At 40.0% G+C, this 14,396-nt stretch overlaps 1 protein-coding gene across 2 annotated transcripts in view; it reads right to left on the bottom strand.

The window, feature by feature from the left end:
- Nucleotides 1–14,396, bottom strand: part of REPS2 (RALBP1 associated Eps domain containing 2) — a 93,534-nt gene that overhangs the window by 15,222 nt on the left and 63,916 nt on the right. For both annotated transcript variants that reach the window (XM_030281452.4, XM_030281457.4), the window contains exon 14: nucleotides 4,170–4,234. In XM_030281452.4, coding sequence (XP_030137312.4) covers nucleotides 4,170–4,234 — 65 coding nt within the window. The remainder of the gene's footprint in view (nucleotides 1–4,169; nucleotides 4,235–14,396) is intronic.

Genomic DNA, 14,396 nt, shown 5'->3' with positions numbered 1-14,396 from the left:
CAAGCCACTGAACCCCATTCTCTACAAGCACAATAAAAAACCACAGTAGGTAGGTATCTCGAAAAGCTGCAGGTTATCTTTCAGGTATACTACAGCATACCATGGGAAATAAGCAGAGGTAAGGCCCTGCCAATATCCTAAGTCTACAACAGCTTGTAGTATATTAAATATTCATGGCCAGTAAAGTTGGAAACCCAATATGGATAAAATTATCCTTAAATCCAAGAAGCTACTGCAGACTTGCTAAATGTGAGATGTGTTACTAGAGATCACAGAAGGTGTCAGTGAAGTTACATACAGCCTTATGCACAAAAGGAAAACACTTCAAAATAACATATCCCAAAAAATCCCTCTTGTCTATGTTATCATAAGTGCTTTTCCATACATAATCTTTCCAAGAACTCTTTAAAAAATTGCAACAAAATCTGAATTACTTTTAACAGGAAAGCAATATGAATTGATTAATCTAATAAAAGAGTTCATTCTGCAATTCACAATGTCCTACTGTAAACACCAATTCAAAATGGCTTTGGTTGCAGAGAGGTATGGGCTGGAATTTGGGTTAAAAGATCATGAACTGAAGATAATGATGTATCCACACAATTTAAACTGGCCTTTTGTCCATCTTTATTTATTCAGGTTATGTACACTCACCATAGGGACCTCAGATAAATGCATCACTGCATCAGAGAAGAATCTGGTGAAAGCTCTGAGGAAACCTTAAATACAGCTTATATTGATACAAAGTCAATAAAATGCTGACTTTGGCAATGGAGACACATCCTGAGAAGGAACTACCATGGCCTTTTAGAGGCCATCAAGAAAAAAGAAACACAGAGTTAAATCTACCAGGTGGAAAAGCTGTCGCAGAAGCAAAAACAGACGGAGTCAGCACCTGTAAAGCTGTTTGCCCAGCAGAGGTGTGGAACAGCATGGGCTGGCAGCAGCAAGCTGAGCAGAGAAGCCAGCCCTGCTACTATTTGCCATAAACTGGCCAGATCCTCACAGCATCCCAAGACACAAGCTTGCCACAGCAAGCCTGTGCATCCCCTGAACTGTGAAGTCAAGGCCACAACAGCATCAGCTCTATCACCTTGTGCTCTGCTCACCCAGTGATACAGACCTTGCCCTCATAATTCAGCTTCCTGGACAAAGGAAGCAGAGTTGGATGTGGACATCATGTAGGCAGTTTGTGATATAAGCAGAGATGTTTGGCACGCTCTGAATAACAAGTGATTCAGAAACTCACCAAGGTTGATTATCTTGGCGGTTCTGACAGGAAAAATAATGTTTTCCTAAAGGCTGAAATAAATTCTACTAAAAAGCATTGCAAAGCAAAGTCAAGGTGCCATTTCTATATTCTGCTTTCTAAATTCTGGGCTAGTGACCCAATGAAATGTAACACCCACTCCTGGGTACCTCTCTGTTATGCACTTTGGTCTTTACATCCCATAGAGCCCTTTAATCTCACTCTGAAGAGTCATCTGGCTCAATCTGCTTGTCAGTCATCCATAGAAAACCATAGACCTCAGAAAGAAATTATTTCCCTCTCCTCCTCCATCAACTGATTTCCAAAGCTGAGCCAGAATAATCATATCATGAGCATACTTATAAGGTGCACAGCCACCTGAAATATGCAGGGTTTGCTTCACTTCCAAGCTACATTTGTCATTAACAGTGCTTAACTGCAGGTGTACAGCAAAATAAACTAAAGAACGATTCTCAATAACATTGTTGAAAAATAGGTTAAAACTAGGAGAGTTTGGTCAATCTTGAAACAGGAAAAAGCTGAATATGCAATTTCAGCCTCATGACTTTTCTTCAGGTCTTGATTCTGTCTCAGCTTTGAAAGCAGATCCCTTCCCCCAACTCCTCTGTGCTCTTTAAATCCAGGGCCCCATTGGACTATGGCAATCCATATGCTCACTATTGCATACATGCTATTTGCAAAGGTCAGCTCAGCTGAATTGTGATCCCATCACACATACTTCCCTACTCTTTGCTACCTTTATCACAGAAAGGCATGCTTGGAGAAAAAATAAACAATTTGATGAGCACTAAGTGTATTATGTTTTCAAGAACTGGTTTTAGATACAGTTTTGAGAGACCTAAGTACAACAGTACTTTGAGTCAATATCTTTAAATATCATCTGAAATAAATTAAGCAAATGTACGTGATGAATGTTAGCAAAGCATCAGCTGCCTGTTCGTTACTGAGCAGACAGAGAAATGACTCTTTTTTTTTTCCTTTTAGAAACCAGACCTTTGTAATGGAGAGGACTGGATCAAAAATTTCACATGAGAATCTTCATGCATTTATCATTTTAGGAAGGTCCTGTATTCTGCATGTCCCAATGTAGGATGAGCATTTGGTTCACTATTTGATCAGGAAGCTGCTGGACATGCATAAACAAATAAGGTTGTCACTCCCCCTGCTAAGGAAACACAACCTGATGACAGGACAAGAAAATGGACAATTAACAGAACCTTGCTTGAAACCAATGGTTTTGCTCTCTGAGAACAGGATTTGTTGTCTTTAGTGCTTTTCCCAATGGCAGCAAGAGGGCTTGCACTGCAAAAAGCCAGCACTGTGGGAAGCTGGAGGAGCGGCAGGAGGGCTGGCGTAGGGTGCGGCAGCAACTGCTGCAGGCACACAGCTGGGAGGTAGGGAGCTGTGCTGTGGGAGCTGGGATTGGGAGGTAGGGAGCTGTGCTGTGGGATCTGGGACTGGGAGGTAGGGAGCTGTGCTGTGGGATCTGGGACTGGGAGGTAGGGAGCTGTGCTGTGGGAGCTGGGATTGGGAGGTAGGGAGCTGTGCTGTGGGATCTGGGATTGGGAGGTAGGGAGCTGTGCTGTGGGATCTGGGATTGGGAGGTAGGGAGCTGTGCTGTGGGAGCTGGGATTGGGAGGTAGGGAGCTGTGCTGTGGGGTCTGGGATTGGGAGCTAGGGAGCTGTGCTGTGGGAGCTGGGATTGGGAGGTAGGGAGCTGTGCTGTGGGGTCTGGGATTGGGAGCTAGGGAGCTGTGCTGTGGGAGCTGGGATTGGGAGGTAGGGAGCTGTGCTGTGGGAGCTGGGGAAGCCAGAGGGAAAGGCTGCTCTCTGGGGAGTGTCAGACAAAGCAGGAATGTGATGGGGACACTAAGGGGTGTGTGCTGGCAGCAGCATGGCTAATGCCACCCTGAATGGGGAAACATGCAAGCTCAAACCAGAGTGTTCTACAATCCTCAAGACAGAAACTGCTCTCAGTGCTAGAAAAGGATGGGGAGAAGGAGAGCACAACAAGCTGCTGATGGGGCAACAAGCCTCCAATCATTTCTATCATAAGCACTGTGCAGTAAGAGGTGTTCAACAGCACACTCTTAAGGGTAGATCCACAGCTCAAGTGATGACCATTCTGGCTTAAGGAAGGTTATCTCACCAGCTTTTTGTATGTAAGGGCTGTCAGCTCCCCTGTGGATTTGTTTCCTATCATACACTTCATCTAAAGGAGTAATACATGAAGCATATTGCTGCCTAAGACTTAACACAGCCAACAACACAAAAATATTGTGATCCTCCATGATTTCCTGAAAGGCAAAGAATTATCTTGATTCAGACATGCATGATTTTGTCAATTTGTGTTGTGCTGTAGTTGTGCCATGTTCTAAAAACACAAAAACTCCCCCAAAATGCAAAATAAAAGCACACCACTAATGGTTTGAAACTTCACTACATAACTGACATAGTATTCGCTTCCTTTCAGCATTATTTTTTTTAAGCCCATGGATGCAACACACACTTCCATGCTATGGTTCCCTTAGCAGATGCCCTCAGTGTTTTTAAAGCTCAAGAAGTAAATAGCAACAGCAGGTATCAAGCCCATGCCTTCGGGCATGAAACTCATTTTAGCAGACTAACTTTCCTAGCCTTTTATTTACAGTTAGGTAAATAAAAGTTAGTGGATGCATGTCAACTCCACTGCAAAGAGGTTTAATTAGTCTGTAATTTGACACTGCAACACATCGGCCAGACAGACACAGGAAGAAGGACATGGAACTACAAAATGCAGATTTTCATTAACTTGGAAGCAAGAACAACTGCTGTGTCCAAGCCAACTGGTGCTAACCACTGTGATGGTAACATAAATAAACAAATATCACACAGCAAAAAACTAAAGCTTTGTCCATACCTGAGATACAGAAGGTCGAGGGGGCAGTGCAGGTGGTGGTGGGGGCAGCCAGCCAGACCTCACAGCTGAACAGTGGGAAAAGAAGAAGATGATGATGATATAAAAAACCCCATGAAACAAAACCACTGTAATTTAATTCCAAATAAACACAGAATTAATTCCCAGGATAAGTGGAAATTCCTCCTAGTGCAGAGGCAGTCAAGATTTAAGACTTAAGATTTAACGTTTTGAGATTTAAGATTTAAAATTTAAGATTTAATAACAAAACCCAAACTTGATCTTTATCAAGCAAAAGCTTGTTTGAAACAACCTCATGAGCAGTGAATAAGTAGTAATTTAATTGCAGTAAACCCTCAAATGTTATGATAAAAAGTGGAGAAAGAAGCCAGTCAGCCACAAAACCTGTAGGTAAAGCAATCCAATTCCAGTTAAAGAAACCCAGAAACAGCATCCACTTGTTCTTTGGACTTTGCTATTCGTCATTAAAAATATTGCCCTTCTTAAAAGTGACACTTTAGCACCCAATGTAGACACCAGCATTCACTCTGGATAAAACACACTCCCAGACAGAGTACCTTAAAAAGAAAGTGCATTAAAAAAGACTGCCTTTAAAGAAAGCATCTGCCATGGAATTAATAGCACAAAACCTAAATTAACAACAAAAAAAAAACCATTTCTTTGGTTTTATATTTTGTATTTGCATGCTATTACTCAGTAGAGGTATTTCAGAGGGAGGAGGAAGACAAATCCTAACAGTTTGATCAAGCCCCTGTAAGACAACTTAATGTCAGTTTTGAGTTTGAGCCAGCAAAAGGGAGGGTAATCACCATGTAAGTGCAATGCAGTAATTCTTAGTTTTCTTAAAATACCTAAAACCCATTTGGGACAAAACTAGAGGATAGATGACAGCTTCCAAAGGCAACTGTGAGGACTAAGCTGGCACAGAGATATCAACCAGGACCAACTGGGTTACCCTCCCCAAGCTGCTGTTGCACTGAATGCTCAGCACTTGCTCTGGCAAAGACACCAGACAGTCCATCTTGCACTGGCATATTTTTGTGTAACAAAAAACCTCTAACAGTATTCAACTTAGAAATGCTTTTTACCACAAAAATGCTAAGCAATCAATTACATTTATACACTTTCTATTTCCATACATATTTTAAAAAGACCACAAAGACCATTAAGAGCAGTTTTATAGCTTAGCCATTTACATATTTTATACACCAAATCTAAAAGTGTCTACATGGCTGAAAATAAGAAAAAAGATACTAACCATTACAGATAATTATGACATGAGAGTAAAACTGTGTGTGAAAACACTGAGAACAGTCATATTGACTATTTACAGCTCTTAAGAGACTTATAATACACTGGTGGTTTTTTTCTATTTTCTGCTTCATCATCTCTTGTATCTTGTAAAATGAAACCTAATATGGCACACAATACCAAAGAGAGACTTAAAACAACTAAAACAGAACTGAAGTTATGCCAGGGAGCCAGAAACACACCTACAGGTGTAAGAGAGATTTGAAAAAACCGTCATCAGGATCCTTTCTCTTGCATTTAATTAGTTCTGTTTATAAGACCATTGCAATAACAGCATGATGTGGTAACTACATTCTCCATCTCTCCTGTGCAACTGATCTTTAGAAAGGAAGAAACCTTCCTTTTCTTTAATCTGAACTTCAGGTTATTACTTCATTTATCTGGGCACTGGCAGTGGCTTTGGCATTTACAGCTTGTGACAATATTTAAAAACAACACCTAGCTCAGACACTACATGCTGGAAAAACATCTGAAGTCACTGGACATACTGTCAAACTCCATGAGTCTCTTGGGATTTGGTCCACAAAATTCCAAAGGGAAAAGTAATTGTTCCATAAAATAGTCCAATGAAAAAACACCCATCACGACACAAAAAAAAGCCACCACAAAACCTCCTTCTTCAGTTTTGATAATGCAACATATAGGAATCTAGCATTAAAGAAGTTAGATGCTTACAACATGTGCATTTGACCCAGTTTCCTCTTTTTAATCCTAAAAATTCTAGCTTAAGCTACTCATGAAATATTCATAGAATTCCTGCTGTTGCAGAAGATCTTTGGCCTGTTGTTAGAGGGAAAACATGCTTATGTGAGCACAATTACCAGCGAAAGTTAGCTGACTTTGGAGGACTCGTAACAACTTACAAAGAAACCCCCAGGCTTACTACCCTAAAAGAGGGCATTATGAACAGACACTCGTGGGTTTTCACGTGCATTGGCAGGTGACTCTACAATCCAGCTATTCCAGAACAGCCTGGAATAGGGCTCTCCTCTCCTTCCTGGGACAGTGCCCAGCACAGATCAGCTCTTGCTGTCAGAGGTGGCAGCACCACTTATCTCAGAGGAAACACAAAAACAGGGGAAGATCTGTTTCCAAAATAAAAGCAAGTACCCTGGGGCCGAGCAGCAAACAGACAAATAGACAAATGCAAATGTGCTTCCAGGTGCACACCTCAGAGCTTGGAGAAGCTGATGTCCCTGATCTTTGAACACAAGTCTTCACCATGTGCAGAAGCCCAGGGAGCTGGATGGGCCTTGCACAGGTCCTCTTGCTATTGAGCAACTTGTTGGCATTCAAACTGGCCTGGAAGGGACCTTATAGATCAGCTCAACTCAACCCCCCCTGTCACAAGCAGAGACATTTTCCCCTAGACCAGACTGGACAAAGCCCCATCATATAAGGCAAATTCTACAGACAGCACTGTGGAAAGCCTGTGCAGGTACCAGTAAAATAGATTTAAGTATCCGTATCAGATGTATTCTGACAGCATTTTCGTGCACTAGTCGCTCCCACAAAGACAGTGTCTTCAGTTCAAAAATCATGGCTCTTTACTTAGCATGTTTACATTTTAAGACGGATTATCTGCATGGAAACTTTCCAAGACCAGTTTTCTGCTCTATTTTGGCAACCAAAAAGGTCTGATAGTACTAACATGACACCACAGCAGATTAAAAGAACAGGTTTTCCAATCTGAAGGTAGATTAATATTTTAAAACAAACAGCAGGCTGCAATTGTATACTCTGAGAACTGGTCATGCCATTGTTTCTGACCACTCTGCCTCCAGCCTCCCTAGCAGACAAGAACACTCAGCACTTAATCATTATTTGTGGCAGTGAAAAATGACAATCCTAGGAACCACTCAGATAGCTCCTTTACTTATTTGATGTAGGAAGAGAAGATGAAGGAGAAACAGAAGTTGTAGCAGCCCACACAAACCTATGGAAGTAGGTCTTCAAGTCACCATATAAAGCAGCAGTGGAGAATCACAAAACTAGGATGAACAAATCTGGGCCTATGGGATCCTTTAGAGCAATACAAGAGCAAAGTGCTGTACTTCTCTTACCCAACAACAGTCATGTAAGCTCTTGGTTTTCAGTATTGGAGAAGAAACTGCCATAATACACTGAGCTTCTGGATGCCTGCTGGTTTTGAAAATTAATACTGGAACAGCAGCATATAAAACTACATACTGAAATATTTCCATGTTCGATATTTCATATTAATTCCCTACATGTGGATGACATCTTGGTTTTAGATGTCTATCACCTTAGCTTCAGTATCACCTCAGACAAGTTAAACTTTGGGTGGAAAAAAATGTACACCCTTGTTCCCACCTGAACTGAACACATATGCAAGCAGTCTCCTGAAAGAAGGGAAGTGTGCTCTTCCTGGGTCAATTTGTACCATGCAGACCAAACAGAAATGAGATCCTGCCTACCCAAGGAGACTGACTTCATCTCAGGTCAAAAGAGACTCTGGCTGATGTATTTGGCATTTTTCAAGTGGCTGCTACAGTACTGTTGGATCAAAGGAGAGGCTGGTTGCATAGTAGATTTCCATCAGTTTATGTTGCTTCAAAGTCCTGAGCTCCAAGAGCAGGTTTAACAAAACACCGACCAAATAAATTTATCAGGAAGCAAAGGGAGTAAAATACTGCAGTCAGCTCAAAAAGATAAGCTAACAGAATGAATTATTCTTCTACTACTATTCTATTCCCAAATACCTAAGGCTTTGGTTCCTCAGGAAAGCCAGCATTTTCACCCTTCCACTGTTTTAGAGAGGTTTTTGAGATACTTTTCCTGCTTCTGTTGCCAAAGCAGAGCACAGAGAAGTTCTGTGTCTAAACTGGTTTCTGTTTACCTCCTTCTTACTGAACTTCTATTCTTGTTCAGAGAAATTAGTACTTGGTTATCCTCTAACACTGACACCATTCTTTGCACAAATTCATTTATTTACATTCCTGACAGCAGCATTAGTGATTGTGAAATAACCATTTCTCAACAGACCTGGTTTATTAATTCTCACTGCTATGTCCAAGAGAAAAAAAAAAACCCAAACAAACAAACAAAAAACCAACAAAACAAAACAAAACAAAAAACCCAAAAAACTCAAACCAGAAGAACTGTAAAGCTGTAGCCAGGAATAAAAATTTAATAAAGTATTATAGTAAGGTGGTTGTGAAATACCACTGATCCAGGGATCTGTTCCAATAATTCTTGCTAATATCCCCTTGGAAGGTAAGAGCATTGCAAAAAAAAACCCCAAAAAAACTGGTTTTAGACTCCTGACATTAACTTTGTTACCAGGTTTGTAGAAATGCTGCAGAAAGCACCGCCAGTGGCAAAATGACCTCTCTTCTCACAGTTAGTTTTGGGAACCTGCTCAGCTGGCAGTTTCTTGTGTTATAGCAAATGATGCACACACCTGATGTTAGAGACACACACTCTTGTAACAGGTCTGTTTCAGTGCTAACCATACAGAACGTTATTTGTACCTTAAGTGAGTGGAAAATTACCCATGTACTTTCCAAGTAATTAGGAAGAGATATAGCTAGGCCTTAAGTAATTCATGTTTTTGCACTGTGAACTCACAGGTGTGACCATTTAGGACATCGTGTTCTAATGTATCTGATGGGTCACTTCCAAATCAAACAAGGAAAATATCATTCGAGGATTTTTTATTATGTCTGGTTTTAATCTCCTATCCATTCATTTCACCATGTGTTAAGAAATTCTGTAAACCAGATTTTTTAAAAACATCTGTTTTAAGTCATATATCCACAACATCTGTATTTTTACCTCCCTGTCCCTCATTTTTCTTAAACCATTTAATTTTCTAGTTACTGTTTTCTCTACCCTTTTCTTTTCTGTGCGTTTCTATCTGGGACTGTTTCTCCCTCCTCCCTTTGCCCTTAAATAAAACTATCAAAGATTTTGTTCTGTCTCACTTCACATTTAGCTTCATTCTCCACCCATAGGGAGGCACAGTCCCTCCACCTACCTCCTACAGATCCATGTTGCCAGAGCTTCTTCCCCCTGGAGACCTGGGGGGCAGAGCTGGAGGTTCCAGCACTGGCTATCTGTGACCACTTCCAACGTGGACACGCTCACAACAGGCACAGGGCTACCAGGCATCACCCCTCTGGTCCCTCCTGCAGCTCACAGACTTCTTGGGGACATCTGCATCTCCAGGGTCTTCCCCACAAGGGATGTAGCTTGACCCCTGTTCCACATGAGACACAGCAGATCCTATCTTGTTGAACCTATAAAGCTGTTCCACGATGGATAAACATCTTTTTACAGAACAGAGTAACCCCCATGGGATCATGAAAAAGGTCAGTGGGGCTGGTAGGGCTAGTCAAGAACATTTCAACCTTCACAATTTTCTGTAAAAGAGCTTTTGGATTAGAATTCAGTTTTTAACAACCTGCAACAGGTTGTTAAATAGACTGCAAATCATTCCTCAATCCCTGAAAGAGCTAAGCTTAGATAAATGGGAAAATATAATTTTTTAAAAGTTCAGTTCATTCACGTAAATTGTAAAAAAAGCAGCTACACTTGAAAGGCAGGTAATATTCACCCCAGTAAAGTACTGTCCAGACTCAGCCCTTAGAGATATATACAAAAATCTAAAAATGCAAAAAGACATTATCCCATCAGACTCCTATGATGTAATAACTATTCATCCATATATAGTCTCACTATTTTCTCCTTCTTATTTAATCTTAATTATGTTTTTGTCCAGTTGGGCAAAGAAGTTAAACAGTTGTAAACCTTTAAATCCTTCATAAAAACTCCTAAAAGGCTGACAGGCACAAAACACTTCCATTCAAATCAGAAGGAAGACAAGAATATTTTATTCAGAATAAGCTCAGTTAAGTAATCAAATATATTCTAAAAGGGAACAGGACTAGAAAAAAACAACAGCCCTAGTACCAGATCAGGGGCTGAGTTTGAAAAGAAAAAAAAAATTATTTTCTGATTCAAGAAAGATATTTTTGCAGCAATTATTTTTAAAATGTACTTCATAGAGAAAAATACAAATAACAGTTCAATTTTGTATTCTCTGTGCTCTACATATAAGACATTTTAAATTCAAATTTGTCACAATTCTTACAACCAGTTACTCATGTGACTCTACACTCTTCACTCAATTAAGCTTGCAATATTAGAGCTCTTGTACACTATGCAAACAATAATTTATGAAATGTCATATTTGGTGAGGGTATTTGCCATTATCTTGTCTCTAAAATAAAAGTCCTTCAGAATTTTCATCTTCTTAATTTCATGTTCAATGGTCTGATTAATAAACACAACACAGTAACATGCAAGAAGTACAGTATTACAACACAAACAAAATCCCAAGAAAGTAGCTGGATTTTATTAAATCAAGACTGATGTAAGAGCAACGAGAGGAGGGAGTCCTGAAAATTAATGACTTAATTAAATTCAGCCTTAAAAAATACCATTATTTTTCTAAGTTCCCCCTTGTCACTTTGGCTTTCACATAAAATTTTTAAGAAATCTGTAATTTTGGTAACACAAAAACATAACTGCACCACCCATTAATAGCTTGTCGTTAGCAACTACATCTTTCAGACAGCTAACCTCAATGGGCACAGACATTTCCTAGCAAATACAATTAAGGATAAAAGAATACATAAGATAATACAATAATCATGCTTATCTAGGTTAAGTTTTGCAGGTTTTTTTTGTATTCAGTTTAATGTACAAAAGGGAAAGTCACTTGCATTTGACTCACTAAGCTAAAAAGACAATCTAGCTGGAAAAATATTCCTGGAAACAACTGGGACAACAGTATTATGGTTACTGTTTGGGCTTGTTTGTATCAAAACATCTATGACACCTCAACAACAATAATTTTAATTCTCAAAATCTTCTTTCCCCGCACAGGTTTGAATTGTTTCATTTTACATGTAGACTTAAAACCATTCAGAAATACAAAGAATTCGACTTAGGTAAATATAAAAAAGCTAAGATATCTCAAAATGCATTTAATTATTCACAAATCTCCACACTTGGCAAAGAAAACCCATCAAGTCTGTAAGCTCAAGGAAAGGATGTGCTGATTGAATGAAGTAATGGAAGTCTGATGAAGTAAAGAAGTAATGAAAAGTCTTCCTCAAAGGTATGAAAAAGAGGGTAAAATGTGATGCTGAACAGTCTTCCTTTAGCACTAATGATAATGACAGGGTGCAGAAAGACAATTGTACTGATAGAGTCTTAATGGTACAAGTACCACTTCAAACTGCTTGGGAAACACGTATGTGCAGGAATATAGGAGTGATGTGGGAACACACTTATATCACAGATGGGAATGCTGATGCTCCTTCCCTGTGAACACCAAATTAGAACAAACAGGACGTTTTCTTGTCTGGCAGCCATCACAAGCCCAGCAGTGCTAAGTGCAGTTTACAGATCTGACTGCAGTCAGGAAAACATCTGTGACAGAAAATACTGCAATTGAAATAAAATGCTTGCTATGTTTCCACCTGATCTAGTGTGGGACTTAACACCTCACATTTTAAAAGGGAGAAAAAGCCCCAAAATACTAGCCCTTGGTTGCTGGCTGAAACCAGCACCCCAGAAACAGAGAATCCAAGTTACAGTGAGTTACAGTGAGTGTTTCCTTAGAAGCCTACGTAAAAAATGGTGCCTGCATTCCACCATGTGTTCTTCACCATAGGGACAGCCACAGCAGGAGGTGAGTTTCCAAAGCAAATGAGTGCTGAAAACCTCCAGTCAAAAATTCATTTGTAAATAGTTATATGGCTGTTTTGCTCAATCTGGTTCCAGATAACACAAAACTACACTGTTTATGACAAGCTTGTCATTTTATCAAAGCAAATTCTCTTTTCCTAACGAGTATCCTTTGTTCAACAGAACTGTTAATTAAAATTAGTTATGTGACTCAGAAATGAAACTAAATGGGAAATAAAATGTATTTCAGAGGGAACTGTATGAATCTAATAAGACTCAGACTGTTGTCACTGCCCAGAAGTAAATTCTTTATTGGCTGTCATGGGTAGCAAACAGAACTGAACAAAACATCAGAAGATAATGGATGCATTTTCAGGTTTTAATACTCAAACTGAGACTTGTCCCAGCCCTGGACTCCCCCCAAGGCAGACTCTGCTGTTGAGGCTAGAAGGTGGCTGGGGCTCTGCTGTAGCATCTCTGGGCACTGAGCTGCCCCAATTTTGGCCCCCTCAATACCCAGGTCCTACTCTGGGAGTTCTTGGCTTGTATCTGACTAGAGATTGGGCTAGGGGAAAAATGAAGATGTAAACTAGGTCATGTATGCATTTAAAAGGACATTTTTGTTTCTACTTAAAACCTGCTGTTTTCCTTCCAGGAATGCATAAACTCTAGCCAAGTATTTTCTTAACATGAACATGGGCCAAATGTCAGAGATTACACATTCAACAAAAAGAAATACATTGAGAATGTAGCAGCACAGGATTTTTCTCAGATGCTAACATAAAGACCACACAAATAAAAACAAAAACAGAAGAGATTTCTGTCTCTTAACAGAAATTCATTTGGGTATTTCAGAAACGGTGCTTTTCAGCAAGTTCTCATGCTTTTTTATGTCTGTCCTGGGTAACACTCGTTGCAGCAACCCAGGGAAGTGCAGCTATGAAGGTGCCTTCTTCCAGTCCAGTTACCTCCCAGTGCAACAATTTTAAAGCACATTTCTATGGCTAATCCATTCCTGGACATCCCAGCCATCACAGATAAATATTCTGTGTGTATACTGGCCAGGAGAAAGGCATAAGAAGATGATGACAAACATGATACAGCAGCAGCAAATGAAGAACAAAAAACAAACAAAAAAAAAATTCCAGTGTCCATAACAGGGATTTGCCACAGTCTTTAACTGAATTTACTTGAAGTGGCTTTTTTTTTCTGCCCTTTAAAATGGAAATAAACAAAACAAATACTTCAAAGCACAGATGGTTTTACAATTAAAGAAATGATACCTATAGATCAACATGACCCATGTGGAACTGAAAACAAAACTCAGCACTGCTGAGCATTCATCCAGATCCTCAAATCTCCCCAGACTACAATTATTTCTGAACTAGAATTAGTAGGACAAAAACTAATGCACTGAAATTGGATTATTCTAGTCATGCTAGATATACACAGAAGCATAGAATATCCTGAGTTGGAAAGGACCCACCAGGATAATCAAATCCAACTCCTGGCCCTGCACAGGACACCCCAACAGTCACACCATGTGCCTGAGGGCATTGTCCATGTCCTTCTCAAACTCAGGGCTGGTGCTGTGACCGCTTCCCTGGGGAGCCTGTTCCAGTGCCCTGCCACCCTCTGGATGAAGGACCTTTTCCTGATACCCAACCTAAACCTTTCCTGACATAATTTCAGGTCATTTCCTTGGGTTCTGTCACTGTCACCACAGAGATCATTGCCTGCTCATCCACTTCCCCTCACGAGAAAGTTGCAGACTGCAAAGATGCCTCCCCTCAGTCTCCTCTTCTCCAGGCTGGACAGATCAAGCCACCTCAGCTGCTCCGCATACAGCTTCACCTCCGAACCCTTCATCATATTTGTAGCCCTCCTTTGAACACTTTCTAATGACTTAATGTCTTTTTTATAATGTGGTACTCGAAACTGCACACAGTTTGTTAACTTCCCCAAAAGAAACCACTTTGTGACTTCCAAATTAACTATAGCAAAAGCAAGATGTTCATTTTCACTCACAGAATTACTTCTTCAAGAATTTACGTTCTTCTTTCATTTGTGTTCCAAGCAAAATTTAAACCCAAGTTTACTTCTTTCCAGTTTCCTTCCAGTTATATTTGTTATCTAAATTCTAAGAAGATTTGGTGCAGTAGAAAATGTGCACTTGGC

This window comes from Taeniopygia guttata, chromosome 1 (assembly GCF_048771995.1).
Source record: "Taeniopygia guttata chromosome 1, bTaeGut7.mat, whole genome shotgun sequence".
Lineage (NCBI taxonomy): Eukaryota > Metazoa > Chordata > Aves > Passeriformes > Estrildidae > Taeniopygia > Taeniopygia guttata.
This window is presented reverse-complemented; position numbering and strand designations above follow the sequence as displayed.